The sequence below is a fragment of the Desmodus rotundus genome, chromosome 5, assembly GCF_022682495.2.
Source record: "Desmodus rotundus isolate HL8 chromosome 5, HLdesRot8A.1, whole genome shotgun sequence".
NCBI lineage: Eukaryota > Metazoa > Chordata > Mammalia > Chiroptera > Phyllostomidae > Desmodus > Desmodus rotundus.
Window position 1 is genome coordinate 101,680,131 of NC_071391.1, and position 17,302 is coordinate 101,697,432.

The following is a 17,302-nucleotide window of genomic DNA, read 5'->3' on the forward strand; positions in this document are numbered from 1 at the left end:
TTGAGTTCTTAGTATGCTACTTTAGCTGGATGGCCTTTTGTAAATTATCTTTAAAGCTTCATGAATTGTTAATGAGGAATAAATGACATAATATATAGTATTTCTAGTGGTTGGTGAGCACAATACCTGATACACGATAAGTATCCAAAAACTATTAATCTTTTACAAACCAGAAGAAGCAGCCTTTCAGAGTCAACAAAATATAAATGTAGTCCTGTATGTTGTGTTTTTTCTAGAGATGTTTGTTAATGAATACTCTGGAATTATAGTCAAGCTATCCTCATGACATGAATATACTTTGGGTGAGGGCTGGCAAATGTTTGGAGGTGAGGTGCCAAACTTCAATCATTAGCTACCTTTCCAACTTACCCTCCTCTCAGAAGCTGCTGTAATGTGAAATATGGGCAGAGGTGATTTTGGAGGCACTGCTGGTTGATACTGGGCCAGACTTAGGTTTCTGTTACCTGGTGAGACCAGAGAATCATCCTTGATTCTTCCCTCTCTATATACCTCCAGTTGGTTACTTAAGTGTTGCTGATTGATCTTTATCTTACTCACCTCTTGCCTGCCTCTGCCCCAGGATAGGTGAGCATTGTTTCTCATCACAGTTAACTGTGAAAGCTCCTTAACTGGTCTTCCTACTTCCTATCCAGTTGGGGTTCTGCCTTGCCAGTCATCCTGGAATTAGCTTTCTAAGATGGAGTCTTCATTATGTTAGGAGGGTTAAGAGCTGTAACTATGGAGTCAAACTTTCCAGGTTCATATCCCATCTCTGCCTTGTGTGATCCTGCACAGATTCTTTGTGCCTCAGTTTCTTCATTTATTAAAAATGGAATAACTGCTCAAATCTGACCCACAGTCACCCAAAAAGATTGTTAAAAATATACTGCCTACCTCACACCCCACTTTCTGGTTATCTAGATCTTGGGTGGTGGGGTTAGTAAATTCATAATGTACAAAAAGCTTCTCAGTTGGTTCAGATACCCTTTTATGAGTCCTCCTGAGGCACTCTTAGTGTCTGATATGCACACCCCCTTTACCTGGTTAACTCCTGTTCCTCCTCCAGTACCTGGTTCCCTTCTCTACTAGGAAGCATCTGACATTCTCATTTTGGATTTGGTGTTTCGGGAAGTCACCACCAGTGGAGCAGTTAATGTTCTATGATTCTCCTCAAATACACTGTCTGCAGTATAGGATAAAAAGGATATTTCAGCTCTTGCCAACAATTTATAAAAGCATTAAACTTTTTTTACTTTATGGCACTTAGCATTTTGCAGTGCCTGGTTTACTGGTTTGCTCTCTCTTTTACTAAGCTCCTTGAGGATAGATTCTGTATCTTCAATGTTTTCTAATATAATTTTAAAATTATATTCATCATATAGTTACAAGTTACTCTCTTTAGAACTTCTCTTTATTGAAATGAGGCTTCTATATAACTGTGTCTGTTAGTGGGAGCCATATTGCATGGTCTTAATTTTTTTACTATATCATTTATTGGGATTCATCTACTTTTTCTACTGTATCTCAGACTGACCTTGGTTTTCTGTAGGTTTGAACCAGAACTTAGTTGGATTTACTTTAAATTATATTTGTAGGTGAGGACATTGTAGAATGAAAGCAGAAACAAAACCAGTAATGTAAAAGGTTGTGAGTTTGTTTGGTTCTAGATTTTTGGATGTTGTATGTGCTTTACTTAGTGAAGCATTCCTAATTCATTTAGATTTGGATGTTTGGTTTGTTTTGCTCAAGGCACTCAAACTTTGTGCACCTTAGTTTTCCTATTGGTAAAATGAAATAATAGACTAGTTGATCTCTAAAGCTCCTTCCAGATCTAAAATGTTCATTATTCCAAGTAAAAATGAATAGGTATCCACATATTTAGATGTTGTTACTGATAATGAAGTAATAAGACCTATTTCATCCTTTAAAATCTCTCTTTTATAAATAACTCCAGACACACATAACAAAACGTGTAGGTATCAACAAAAGTTAATTTCCATTTCTTGATTACCCAGAGTGCTTTATTATATAACTCTTTCTGATGTGAGTGTAACTCAAACTTTATTGAAATAGATGCAGCAAGGCTGATAAGTAGATATAACTAGTGTTGTTAAAGAGCTTGCCAAATGGTTTTTCTCAGGATGCTAATGCGTGATAAAGGCTAAAATTATTTTTTAAAAATGTTTCTTTGTACGTGAATGTGCTAGATTATTGTACTCTCGAGTAACATTTAGATCTTCTTTGTTTTCATTTAAGTACCAAGGATGACATTGATCTTGATGCCTTGGCTGCAGAAATAGAAGGAGCTGGTGCTGCCAAGGAACAGGAGCCTCAAAAGTCCAAGGGGAAAAAGAAAAAGGAGAAAAAACGGCAAGACTTTGAGTAAATATGTTTCAAATATGTTTGTTTCTTATTAGCTTCAGTACTAGATGCACTTACTAATCTAATTCAATGCCTCAAATATATTTTAATCTTTTTCTAGTGAAGATGATATCCTGAAAGAACTGGAAGAATTGTCTTGGGAGGCTCAAGGCATCAAAACTGACAGAGAAACTGCTGCTGTAAAGGTGAAAGATGTCTGTTACCCAGCTGTGCTTCCTGGTGCCAGTTTTAGGGCGCTGCTTTTGGAAATTTTTGAGTAGTGTGTGTGTGCGCACGTATATGTATATGTTGTATGTGTATATATATGTGTATATGTTAAAATATATAAATTCTTATGCCAGTAGGGGAAAGCAATTTTTAGGAAAGAAATAATAATGACTTTTAAAATCTTTAGAAAGATACTTTATTTGGGAATCTAAAGGTATTTTGGGGTATGTTACCTATTCATAAAATTGGTATATTTAGAGAGATAACATTTCCTGTCTCCACCTTCAATTTCTTACACTGTTTCTTTTTTATCCTTTGAATTTGGAGAGGCCTCAGAGTAATGGGAAAGAGGTAGGCATTTTTTTGTTCTTTCAATTTCCCTCTTAGGCTTTGTGTGCCATTTGAAGAAGCTAGTAAATGTGGACTGTGATTAGTGCTGGCCAGAGCACCTAGATCCTGACATTCACAGTGAATGGGAGAGGTGCCTGAGGCCTAGGATAGCTTCTGGCACTTGGTTGAGTTTATATCCTCATAAAAAGGACCTTACTTTGAAATTATTTTGAGAATTTTTTCCATGTGTATTTAATGAAGCTTGTTACTCTGAGGAGTCTCAATTATTTATTTTAAAACAAAATGTAATTCTGTTAATATTTCTAACACTGGAAATTTTTTAGCCAACAGAAAATAATGAAGAAGACTCCACCTCAAAACAAGATAAAAAAAAGAAAGGACAGAAAGCCAAAAAACAAAGTTTTGATGATGACAGTGAAGAATTAGAAGATAAGGATTCAAAATCAAAAAAGACTGCAAAATCAAAAGTGGAAATGTACTCTGGGAGTGATGATGATGATGATGATGATGACGATGATTTTAACAAACTTTCTAAAAAAGCTAAAGGGAAAGCTCAAAAATCAAATAAAAAGTGGGATGGGTCAGGAGAGAATGAGGATAACAGTAAGAAAATTAAAGAGCATCCCAGAGTGAATTCTACAGGGGAAAGTGGAGATGAATCGGATGAAGTTTTGCAGTCTAAAAAAGGACAGAAAAAAAATAAAAAAAATAAGGCAGATCCTAATGCAGAGAGTGGGAATGAAGATGAAGACTCCTTCAAAATTAAGACAGTGGCCCAAAAGAAGGCAGAAAAGAAAGAGCGAGAGAGAAAAAAGCGAGAGGAAGAAAAGGCAAAACTGCGGAAGCTGAAAGAAAAAGAAGAGTTAGAAACTGGTAAAAAGGATCAGAGTAAACAAAAAGAACCTCAAAAGAAATCTGAAGAGGAAACTGTAAAATCCAAAGTGACTCTTGACACTGGAGCAGCCCCTGCCACCGACGAGAAAGGAGAGGTGCCTGTAGCCACTGAAGGTTGGTAAAATTACTAGGAGCAGGCAAAAGGCTTGGGTTTGTATTTAGTCTAAGGTTTGATTATTATACCCCAAAGTAGTTTTCTTATTTGTCCTTGGTTATAAAGATGCTTAATTGCAAGAAAGCCTTTTAAAAACTATATACTCTTTTAAAAACTTATATACTCTTTGTAATGTTTATTGTTTATATATAATATAAAATGCCTTTCAAGCGGTTTGTTCACAGACTAGAATTTTTATAGACTTTCACTGTGAACAACAATTTTTTTTGTTGATAAAGAGTGGAAGTTGCCTAATGTAAAATTTATTCTTCCTTTTGATAACTGTCAGATAATATCAGAATTCTTTCTTGTTTTTAAAAATCCAATTCAGCCTGTGAAATAGGAAAGTAAAAAGATGCTAAAATCAGTTAACATCTTTTAAACAATTGTGAGCCACTTTTTTGTACCAGAACCAATTAACAAAAAATTTTTCCAGTTAAATTTTCCCCTTAGTTGGAATGAGAATAAAGATCAAATGATTCACATAGTTTTCTTTAGTAAAACTTTTAATGGGAAAATTGACATAGTTTTTTTAACCACTCAAATTATTATCTGGACATATTTGAGGAAAGCACCATGAAAGTACCTTTATAATATTTAGATTTTTTTTAAAGCATAATGCTGTAGAGTTCTTAGAATATAATTACCTATATTTTTATATTTTATTCTTCTAATATCTTAAGATTGGCATCATTGATATCATTCCCATTTTATAGAAGCAAAACTAGCTACAGAATTGAGGAAGGCATTCAGACTCTGTGGATTAAGAGCTACATTAGATACAGTATATTTTCTTCCTACTGACAAGACACTTCTGTCTTCTTGCATCCCTCAGGACAACTCAGAGCAACATCAGCATTGTTGGCTTCTAAGGAGGCTAACTTGGTTAATCTAAACTGTTACAGGTACTCAGGCACTCCTTTGCTTTTGGGGATGCAATGATGCCTAGAGGCTGTAGCTTGCTGCTGGCATCTTTTCAGCCCATTATGGTCCTAGAATTCTGGGGTTTGCTCATCATTGCCTTAGGAAACAAGATTTTTTAAAAACACTTCGTCTGTATTCTTTTTTGATAGATGACAATGAAGGAGACAAAAAGAAAAAAGATAAGAAGAAAAAGAAAGTAGAAAAGGAAGAGAAAGAGAAGAAGAAAGGACCTAGCAAAGCCACAGTTAAAGCTATGCAGGAAGCTCTGGCTAAGCTTAAAGAAGAAGAGGAGAGACAGAAACGAGAAGAGGAAGAACGCATAAAACGGCTTGAAGAATTGGAAGCCAAGCGGAAAGAAGAGGTATATTTTCATGAAGTTGCTAACATCAACATTGTGTAACCTAAAAAATCTCTATGAAATAGCTGTAACCTTCTAAATCTAAAAATTTCGTAATTATGTGGTAACTCAGTTACATCATTGTCCTTATTATATGAATAATAAGATGAAGAGGTATAGAAAATCCTGCCGTTATTTCCTGAGATACAGACAGAAGTTGCTTATGTATCATTGCCAACACATTGTTCTCATATGATATTATCATATGTGTATTTAAAATATTTTCATTTGGAATCCCCAAACATAGTACTTTGCTTGTGTCTCAGAAGTTTTGTTTTAAAGTGTGGGTTGTTTACACATTGAAATTTAATTTAAATGTAGTTTAAATTTAATTGATTAAGGTAGTATAGTTTTTGTCTAATAAATATTCTCTTATAGGAAAGATTGGAACAAGAAAAAAGAGAAAGGAAAAAGCAAAAAGAAAAAGAAAGAAAAGAACGCTTGAAAAAAGAAGGGAAGCTTTTAACTAAATCTCAGAGAGAAGCCAGAGCCAGAGCTGAAGCTACCCTTAAACTTCTACAAGCTCAGGGTAAGTAGTATCCTTAATTAACTGAAGAGTCTAGACACTTCCAGCATGAAGTTACATCTTTACAGTGGTCAAAAGGAGAATTGAATTGTATCAGAACAATTCCTATGAGAACCCTGTGAAAAAGTATAGTAATGGTAAGTGATACAGTTTTCTTATTTAGGGAGATGACTTCTATACTCAGTTAAAAATTTTTTTGTAAATGATAGTATATCTATAAAAAAATTTTTTGTCCCCAAAAAGAAACAAAAATAGAGACTTACAGTAAAATGAGTCTCCATTTTCCCATTACTCAGTTTAAACAATTATCAATATATGCCATTTTTGTTTTGTTCTCCTTCACCCACTTTTTTTTCCTGGGGTATTTTAAAGTAAATTTCAGGTAACCATATTATTTTACTATTTTACTTTAGTATGTATCTCTTAACAGATAAGGACATTTTACTTTTTGTCATGAATGAGAGTACATATTACATCTAATAATTCCTTCATATCATTGGATTTTCTATTTTAAATTTTTTCCACTTGTCTCCAGATGTCCTTTTATAATTAATTTTTTCAAATCAGTATCCAGATTACAGCCACACATTGCATTTGATTGATAGGTCTGTCTCTTACTGATACCACTACCATCCCCATTTTTGGCGTGCCCTGTTTTTTTTTTTTCTGTTGAAGATGTTGGATGATTCTCTAGAATTTCTCATATTCTAGATTTGTCTGATTGCATTTGCCTGGTGTTGGCTAATATACTTCTCTATTCCTTGTAATTTCTTAGATCTAGCAGCTTGGCTACTCTTTAGTGGTGCTATGCACTTCCAGTTACCTCATGTCAAGAGGCGTATGATCTGGTTGTCTCACTTCTAGTGATGACAACAGTTTACAGTGGATTTAAGTCATTGGCAGCCTTGTTCATTATGAAAGTTCTTCGTTGACTTTTCATCTAATGATTTTAATGTTCATTTGGTGATCATTGCCTATATTCAGTATTTCATTAGGAATTGTAGAATTGTGATACTCTGTCATTCCACCTACATTTATTAGCTAGAATTTTTCTCTAAAGAAAAATTTTTCTCTGAAATATAGTTTCATGGAGGAAAGTCAGGATAGATGCTTAATTATTTCCCTTTATTAATTTTCAAAATAATAAATTGATGTCCTAGCAACATCTAAAAGGTTATTGTGGGTATATATCAAATTGATGTGTTTTCATCTTGAAAAGTCATTTTTGATACTCAGATTATACCATTTTTGGCCAGCAGGGGGCCATTCAGGCTTGTCCCTGTGACTTTCCCCCCCCCCCCTGTGACTTTTTCACATGCCTACAATATTCTTTGATCTTTTTCTTGCTCTCTAACAGAATGAGATATCTCAGGTTCATCTTGCATATTTTCTCCTCTGGACCTGGAATCAACTGTTTACCCAAGGAGCCTTGGTTCCTTTTAATTTAGAGGCCACAATCTGAATATGTAATTATGTTTTTGATAGGTGAGATGATTTAAAATAGTGACTACTTCATTGGTAAGAATATATTGGGACCTTCCTTAATTTCCTGTCCCTACATTCCACAGATTTTTATATTACTGTAATGTTGGTGTTATAATTATAGTAATAGTATTTATTACATATTTAGTATGCAACTAATGCCATAATAAACCTTTGACATTGTCTCTTTCCTCCTAAAAATCATACAGATGTTTTCATTCCATCATGTAGATGAAGAAAAGGAGACTCAGAGAGCTTAAACAGCTTGCCCAAGGTCCTAGAGCTGAGATTTAAACTGATCTGAGTAACTACCTCTTCATTCTGCATTATATGTTCAGTGGGGAGCAGTACATTTAGAGAAACACAGTACTCAGATTTCAGAAAATTTTATTCTTAATTGGGGATATAAAAAATGAAATTAGTGAACAAATTTGAGTACTACCAGCACCCAAATATCAGATCTGAAAGACAAAGAGCATTCCTGAAAAAATTAGAATGAGACCATTCAGGGAGTAGTTTCCCAGTCTCAGAAATGCTATTTGATGGAGTAGTTTGACTTGCACTTAATAGATTAAATGAAAATTACAATTTAAAAGAATGAATTTAGCATCAGTCTTTAGGACAGACTTGGAAGAGAGGTCTCTCAAGTGGTATCTCTAGCCCTTGACTCTTGTTATTCTTCATAGTGTTGCCCAATATTTGCCCTGTTACTGGTTTCCTGTTGTGTATTAATAAAAAAAGTCCTAATTCCTTAGCTTGACATTAAAGGCCCTCCATTGTCCACTACTGTTATGTTTTCTTGTATCTTTCAAAGTTACTTTGTTAGGTAAAGATTAGTTACTATATTTATTAGAATTCTATAAAACTTATTTATTGAGCCCAAAATGTGTACTTAGATATTATAGGTACCTACAGATATTTTCAGGTAATTACTCTGAAATGTGTACCAGGTTACCTTTTCAGTCTGTTTCATAGCCTGTAACTGCTAAGCACATAGCAAGTACTTTTTAATTAATTTGGTATTATTAACTTCAGGTGAAGAGCTTCTGCAAGAACTTTATTGTAGTGCCTTAGTTTGCAAGATGAATGGAATGTCTGAACACTCATGTCTTGGTTTTGATTACAAATGTAACAGTTTACAAAAAAATTCCTATCCAGAGCAATAGTTAAGTCTGGGGTGTTGATGGGACTACCCTTGAGGTCATCCAGCTCACAGTTTTCCCTCAGGTCCATCCTTTCAATTACTAGGTATATGTTGCTGGATAGAAAAACCCTGGTCAACCTGATTGTCTCCACATTCTTAGGCAGTTTTATCCTGTTATTTGTCTAATATAGTTGTCTTATCAGAGTGATTGATGGCTCTGGTTTTACAATTCTAACCAGTCTCAGAATTTACATATGTGCAGAGATCATAACATCTACATTTGTACTTCAAAGTTAAGAACATTTTAAGTGATCTTCCTTTTTAAAAAACTTCATTTAAAACCCCACAATAAACAGTTTTTATTTTTGTCTTGTGTAATTTCTGCTCTTAGTGAAAGTCTGTGTTAGTTATCTAAGAGGTGATGAGGAACCTCTCTTAATGAGTTTGTTACAGGGATGGAGAGGAAGAATTACATTAGAGAACCATGCCATTTGAAACTCTTTTCTGTTTCTGGGATTCATTGTTGACTGATGAAGACATGGTCTCCTAAAGCTCAATAATGTTACTTGCAAATAAGATTTAATATATGCTCTGCTGTGTCTTTTTGACTATTTATTTGTTCTAAGATTATAATTAGAAAATATAAAAACAAGTGTTCAAAAGTGGATAATAACCATGAATTCAAATAAAAACAAATTACCGACATGATATATTTTCATTTTGGATAAGTCACTTTTTACTTAATCTTAACTTTTATTTGCTTTTAACCAGCTATCATGTTGGCCATGGTTGAAGGTTGATTTACTAACTTCATTTTTGTAGTGGTAATGAAAACTTCTGTTATACGTAGTTTTCTATTTCTGCTGTAACAAATACAAACGTAGTGACTTAACACAAATTTATTATCTTACAGTTCTGTAGATCAGAAGTCTCTGACATGGGTCTCAATGGGTAAGGTGTTGGCAGAACTTCATTTCTTTCTGGAATTTCTGGGGAGAATCCATTTCCTTGTTTTTATTTTATTTAAAAAAAAATTCTCATTCAAGGACATGTTCATTGAGTTTTACAGAGAGAGGATGGGGGGGGGAGAGAGAGAGACAGAGACAGAAAGAGAGAGACAGACAGACATCGATGTGAGAGAGAAACATTGATTGTTTGCCTGTCATACACTCCCCGACCAGAGACCCAACTCACAACTTAGGTATGGGTGTACTGAACGATGTTCTAACCCACTGAGCCACGCTGGTCAGGTCTCCATTTCCATGCTTTCTAAAGGCTACCCCACATGTATTCCTTGGCTCATAACCCCCTTCCTCCATCTTTAAAGCCACCAGCATTATATTACTTGACCTTCTTTTATAGTCATGGGTTCCTTTTACCTCAGCCTGTGCCTCAATGAAAGGACCTTCACTTTTAGGGACTTGTGACTGTGCAGCTCACTTGAATAATTATCCATGATAATCTTTTCCATGTCAGTGTCCTTAACCTTACTCATATTCTTTTTGCCATGTTAATAATCATATTTACATGTTCTAGGGATTAGGACATGGAGATTTTTGGTGGTGAGGGGGGGGTATTATTCTATTCACCACACACTTTAAACTTGTTTTCATTTTATTTGTGAGTTTATTACAGATGAAACATTTTATTTGTGAGTGTCATGTTTTACTTTCAAAGTCCAGAATCTCTTGTTAAATACAGGTCAGTGAGCATGACTCTGACTAGTGCAGCAGGTTATCTTGATGCTATTTATTTGCCTTGTCTCTTTTCACATTGGTCCTTAAATTTGAGAGTTAAAGCTGCATATGGCTTAGTAATCATAATTATGATCAGATGGTACATAAATGGTGTCAAATTTTGCATTAGTGGTTGGAAGAGTAGGTGTTAAATTAGAACCTCCTTATATTCTGCTATTCCTACCAGATTGCTAGAGGTACATATTCTGAAAGGAAAAGGATAGGTTAATGATTTTCTTCTTTCACCTGTGGCTTTTGTACTTTTTGTTTATAGCTCAAAATTTATGGAATAAGTAATAGTGGAGGTTTTGTGGACCTTTATGGGGATATGGGTAAAAAAGCTCCAGAATTTTTATTTTTTCAGCTGTAAAATTTTTAAATTACCTTGTTCATTTAGAGTTGAATAATTCTACATTGTTGAGTATTTCTTGCCTGCCCTTTCCTTTTCCCTCCTCCTGCCCCCGCTTCTCTCCTTTCCTTTGAGTGGTGCACTAGTTTGTTACATCTCTTTAGCCAGAGGAGACAGGGATAGGGGTCCATGATGTCTGAAGGGTTTGAGGGGACTCCCTGTTATTTTTTTCTCTTTTTTTTTGCTCTTGTGGCCAAATGGCAGCTCCACTTACATGGAAGTTCACAACATAAAATGTAAAATTTTAAGTGGACCTCATCTCTTTGGCCAGAGGAACCAGATAAAGGGGCTCCTGAGAGAGGATAAAGGGATATTGTAGAGAGCAGAGAAATGGAGGAAGAGGATCCTGTAATTCTTTTGTATGAACTGATGTAAGTGCTGGGCTCACCACGGAGCTGCATGTGCTTAGAACAAACCCCCCAAAACAGACCAAAACTGTCCCAGGTTTACATCTGAATGGCCCATGTGCCAGGTCAAATATTCATTGTAGTATACTGTGGAAAGTCAGTCACAAATATTCTCATTTCTACAGCAACCACTTTGTAAGGTGAAGCCTAAAAGATAAGTTAAAGCGAAAAGTCTAAAAAACATTCAAATAATCCAAAAGAAAGCAGGAAAGGGGGGAAAAGGAATGGAACAAAGGGAACCAACAGAAATCAAATAATGTAACAATAGGCCTAAAAACCAAGTGTATTAATAATTAGATTAATTATGAATAGTCTAAACATCAATTAAAAGATATTGTTGGAAAAACAGGAGCCATCTGTGTGCTATCTGTAGGCAATCCACTTTAAATATACAGATAGAGATAGGTTAGAAGGATAAAAACATAACAGAAGAAAGCTAGAGTTGTTACATTATTAACCTGAAGTACACTTCAGGACAAATAAAATTACCAAGAATAAAGAAATATGTCACATAATGATGAAAATTGGATTTACTAGCCCTGTCCAGGTGGCTCAGATGGTTGGAGCGTTATCCTGTATACCAAAAGGTTGCAGATTTGATCCCTGGGCAGGGCGCATAACTAAGTTGTGGGTTCGATCCCTAGTCACAATATGTTCAGGAAGCAACAATCAGTGTTTCTCTCTCACATTGATATTTCTCTCTTGCTCTGTCATTCTCCCTTCCCCTCTCTATGAAAGTAATGAACATATTCTCAGGTAAGGATAAAAAAAAAAATTGAATTTACCAAAAAGATGTAACAGTCTTATATGTGTATACAGCTAACCACAAGTTTACATCAAACATTCACCAAGAGACTATTTCTTGGGCCATAAAGCAAACTTTAAAACTTTTAAAATAATTAAATCACACAAGTTTGGGGGATCAAAACAATTAAACTAGACAAGAATAATAGAAATCTACCTAGAAAAATCCATAAATATTTGAAAGTTAACCAACTTTCTTATTAACCCATGAGTCAAGAAGTCCCAATGAAAATTGCAAAGTATCTTTTAAAAAAAAATTAAGATATAGCTGAACAAAATTTTGGGGAGGTAGTTGAAGCAGTATTTAGAGGGAAATTTATGGCATTAAATGCTTGTTTTAGAAGAAGAACAGTTGCTGATCAATAGTCTGTTTCCCATCCTTCAAAACCAAAAAACAGAAGAACAAAGTAGGCAGAGAAATAAAGTGCAGAAAGTAATATAATAGAAAACAAAAAAATGAGAATCAATGAAGTCAAAAACCAGTTTGTGGAAAAAAATCATTAAATTGATCAACCTTACACTGACTAAAAAAAGAAAAGCTAAGACAAATTATTGATAATCAGGAGTGAAATGGCGGGAAGGGATATCATCATCATAGATACTCTAGGTGTTAAAAAGGTGATAAATCATGTGTGCAGCTCTGTACTCAAAATTCAAAAGCTTAGATAAAATAGGAACATTCTTTACTAGATGCAGACTACCAAAACTCACGAAGGAATACATAATCAGTCCTGTATGTACTGTGTAGTCCCCCTTCATGGAGCATACATTCCAACACCCCTAGCAGATGCGTGAAACTACAGATAGTACCAAAACCTACGTATACTATGTTTTTTCCTACATATGTATACCCGTGATAAAGTTTAATTTATAAATTAGGCACAGCAAGAGATTAACAACAATAATTAGTAAAATAGAAAAATTGTTAACAGCATACTGTAATAAAAGTTATGTGAATGCTGTCTGTCAAATTAAGACTACAGTGAGATATCACTGCACATTTATTAGAATACATAGATTTAAAAAATAATCAAAACATCTGTTTTAACCAAATGCTGGCAAGAATGTAGAACAATTAAAAGTCTTCATACATTATTGGTGGGAATGCAAAATTGTAAAGCCACTTTGGAGAACAATGAACAGTTTCTTAGGAAATTAAGTACATGTTTACCTAATGTCCCATCATTCTCCAAAATATTTACCCCAGAAAAATGTTCACACAAAAACCTACATACAAATATTCATATCAACTTTACTTATAAATGTCAAAAACTAGAAACAACTCAAATATCCTTAAACTGTCCACTGAATAAAGGAACTGTGGTCCATCACCAGTACAATAGAATGCTGTGCAGCAGTAAACAGAAATGAAGTGTTGGTTCATACAACAAAGAGGATGACCATCAAATCCCTTAAGATGACAGCAGCCAGACTCTAAGATTCATTTCTTTGACAGTAGGAACATGCAAATATTTGGGGATGGAGAACAGGTCAATGTGGCCAGCAGCTAAGGATATGAACAGGATTTTACCTTGTAGAACCACATAAGGTGATGGAATTGTTCTGCATTTTCATTGTGATGACACTTGCATAACTATGCATTTGTCAAGGCTCATAGAACTGGAACCTAAAATAATGGAATTTTAATGTATGTAAAATTTAGAATACCTTATATAAAAAACAGGTGCCCTGGCCAGGTTGCTCAGTGGATTGGGGCATCATCCCGTACACCAGAGGGTTGTGGGTTCAGTTCTTGGTCAGGGCACTTAGGCAGGTTGTGGGTTTGATTTCTGATCAGGGTTCATAAGGGAGGCAATTGATTGTTGTGTCTGTCTCTCCCTCCCTCCCCTTCTCTCTGTCAAATCAATAAACATATCCAGTGAGGATTTAAATAAACAAAGATGTTTTTCCATATATATTCTATTTTATATTTTAGGTTATCTCTGAAGTGAATAAAATGTTATCTGTTTAAGTAGTATTTCTTAGGTGACATACAAGTACTAGATAGACCTGAAGTTTTCCATTGTTACCCCTCAGGTGTTGAAGTGCCATCAAAAGACTCTTTGCCAAAGAAAAGGCCAGTTTATGAAGACAAAAAGAGGAAAAAGACTCCACAGCAGCTAGAAAATAAAGAAGGTTTGTATACAAAATAGTCTGTGGTTTAGAAACATTTTTATTTGCCTTTGCCCACACCTTTAAAACAGTATGTCTTTTAAAAAGAAATTAACAAACAATTGCATATTAAAACCTGTTTTCTATACCTTGTTTCTGATTTTTTTTTTTTTTTCTGATTACTGTTTTCTCAACTGATTCAGATGACAGGGTGATGAAAAAGTACTTTTTGAGAAACCTGGATCTTACCCTATGAATAACTATCGTTAACTGAAAGCACAACTATCATTTCCTTTTTGTTTTCTCTATCTTCTGTAATTTTGCATTCTACTACTTTTTTTATATTTTAATTTTATTATTTTTTTTATTCAAGCAGAAAACATTCTACTTCTTGAGCAGCAAGAAAAATTGCTGTTTTCTGTAAAATACACAACTAATACTTAAACATTTTTATAATACTTAAATGTAAAGAATTTAGGTTTACAATACTGGTTTTTATTCCATACTTAACAGAATATCCTAACAGAAACTATATACTGAAAAAGTATTAACTTGGTTTCCGCCCTTTACTCAGTGTCTGAGCCAATAGAATTAAGTGCTGCTGTAGAAGGTGTGGAACAAGGAATACCAGAAAAAGAAGAGTCACCACCTCCTATTGAAGCAGGTCAGTAGCATTGACTAATTCCTATTAAGTAGGGTGGATGTTATCATTAGTTTGAGGAAACCAAATGTCTATCAGGATGTCCTCCTTTTTTTCCAGTTCTTTCTAACTCATCCTTGTTCATTTCGACTTTGGAAAAGTGTACAAGTGAGATTAGAATCAATTTTGTTCTTTTCAGAAGAGCAAATAAAATTTTTGTAGAGGGGATACAGGTTTTTGGATTTTCTCTGTTACATATTGATGGGTCAGAAATCAGACATGGTACCAAGAAGACCTGAAGTTCTTTATTTAATGCTTCCAAAGAAAATTTGAAGCATTTTTAATTAGAACTGAGTCATAAAAGATGGGCATTTTAAAAAGTTTCTTAGAAGTCAGCCTCTATTTAGTAAATCAGTCCAGTTTATTCAGTTGCTTTTGTTTTTAGGTGGGAAATCTGGCTTTTTTTTTTTTTTTTTAAAGATAAACATGGTTCTAATTTATAAGACTAGATATTGATAGAGTCACATGTTTGGTAAAATCAAGAGACTCTCAAGTGTTCAAGGACAAGTGTGGGAATAGAAACATTAGAGGATGTCAAAACTAACCCACACTGGTGAAAAATATTAATAGTTCCTTTCCTATCCCCCACCCCCATTCTCAATGTAAAAAGGATCATTTGACTGGACATACCTTAGCTTAGCATAATGAAATTAGAGAAATTTAGGTTGATATGCTTAATAGCAGTTCACTACTTTAGGTGGTATTTGTAGCAGTAGAAAGAATTGCTGAGGTGGAAGGATGTTTTGGACACATGTTCCTGACTCATTTCCTCCTTCTCAAGATGACTTATCCAAACTTGTTGGCAAATGCTGATTATTAGAGGGAAGCAAATACTACTTGTTCCCTCATCTTTTGAGAATAGTTGTGCTTGATTGGATTTCAGTAAATGGAGAGTTGTTGTTATTAAGGACTGTATTAAGTTTTTAACATTAAAAATCATAGCTTTCTGCCCTGGCTGCTGTGGCTCAGTAGACTGAGTACCAGCCTGCAAACCTCAAGTTTGCTGGTTTGATTTTCAGTCAGGGCACATGCCTGGGTTGTGGGTCGGGGGCATGCGAGAGGCAACGGATCGATGTATCTTGCACATTGATGTTTCTCTCCCTTTCTCCCTCCTTTCCCCTCTTTCTAAAAGTAAATAAATGAATAATAATGGCTTCTGACTATTTTGGGGGTGTAAACACATCTGTTCTTATTTTCAACTGGAGTAGAGATGTAGCTTTGTACTTGCAACTATATAATTTATATAGCATTTGTATGTATATAGAGAGGTTAAAGCAAAATAAGTAATGAATTCTTGTGTGTATAAAAGGAAGTCCAAAGATCAAAAAGAAGATATATGTGTGAAATTTCATTTGTATTTAAGAACCAAGTGCGATCATGTGCCCTAGTATACAGGGTGGGGCAAAAGTAGTTTTGTAATTATGAGTATGTGAAACAGTTTATTCTTGCCCCAGCCAGATAACTCAGTTGATTTGAGCATCATCGTAATGCACCAAGGTTGTGGGTTTGATCCCTGGTCAGGGCACATACAGGGGTCAACCAACAAATGCATAAATTCAGTGAAACACCAAATTTATTTTTTCCTCTCTCTCGTTCTCAAATCAATTAAAAAACAGCTTATTCTTGTATTAGTTATTATTGTATTATTTTCCATACAAATAACTATAAATCTACTTTGCCTCAACTTTGCCTGTATTCAAAATACTAGGAAATTGTGAAGCATTTAGTAATAGTAAATTATAATGTGCTAAGTACATTGAAAAATAGTTCCAAAGATAATGAAATTTTATTTTTTACATAGTTAAAACATTTCTTTTTTATGTCAGTGTAATTTTCCACTTTTTTCTATGTCTTTAATGAAAACTCTTCTTTACAGAAGAGGAAGAAGATACTGAGGATGATGGATTGGATGACTGGGAAGCTATGGTCAGTGATGAGGAGAGAGAAAAAGGTGAAAAGCTTATAAGCACCTGTTGATAAATCTAGTGATTGTTAGAGGTATTTATATTTAAAGGATTATCAGTCTCCTAATTATGACTGTCATATGAGCATTCCTGGGGGGAGAGAACAGTTTGGTTTCTCCATTGTCATGGTTCCTAAATCCTCATGTGGATCGCATTTCATGAATAAGTCATTTTTTAGAAGGTTATTTGTAAAATAGGTGCCTGGCATTTAGAGTACATTTTTTCAGAATATAAATGGGATTACGTTATCAAAGCTAGCCTACAAAAAGCCCTTCAACTTAAAATCTAATAAAAGACAATAGAAATAACAGTATAGTTTCTAATCACTGTGAGTAAAAAGTATCTGTAATTACGTTGTGTCCTTTTAATACTAAAATCAACTTAGAGTTTAATTTGCTGGCTTTTTCCCTAACTTTTTGAGATGGATATTTGTCTCTGGTTTTTCAGTCCTTCCCTCCCAGTACATACATATTTTTAAAATTACAAATTTTTAAGAATGTGTTTAGTCAAATTCTACAAGTTCTGATCTTATTATGTTGATTTTTTAAAATTTACATTTTGATATATACTAATTTTATCTATTATTTAAGAGTGTATTTCTTAATTTACGTAAGTGTGGACTTTCTAACATACATGGTTCTAGCCATTGCAGTGTGCTGAGACTTAATTTACAACCCAGCAAATAGTTGATTGTTGTAAATGTTTCATA

At 34.4% G+C, this 17,302-nt stretch overlaps 1 protein-coding gene across 2 annotated transcripts in view; it reads left to right on the forward strand.

Annotated features, from left to right (window-relative positions):
* Positions 1–17,302, forward strand: part of EIF5B (eukaryotic translation initiation factor 5B) — a 70,657-nt gene that overhangs the window by 19,705 nt on the left and 33,650 nt on the right. For both annotated transcript variants that reach the window (XM_024571850.4, XM_053925217.2), the window contains exons 2-9: positions 2,257–2,382; positions 2,483–2,567; positions 3,264–3,948; positions 5,062–5,273; positions 5,688–5,838; positions 13,855–13,953; positions 14,504–14,593; positions 16,506–16,580. In XM_024571850.4, coding sequence (XP_024427618.1) covers positions 2,257–2,382; positions 2,483–2,567; positions 3,264–3,948; positions 5,062–5,273; positions 5,688–5,838; positions 13,855–13,953; positions 14,504–14,593; positions 16,506–16,580 — 1,523 coding nt within the window. The remainder of the gene's footprint in view (positions 1–2,256; positions 2,383–2,482; positions 2,568–3,263; positions 3,949–5,061; positions 5,274–5,687; positions 5,839–13,854; positions 13,954–14,503; positions 14,594–16,505; positions 16,581–17,302) is intronic.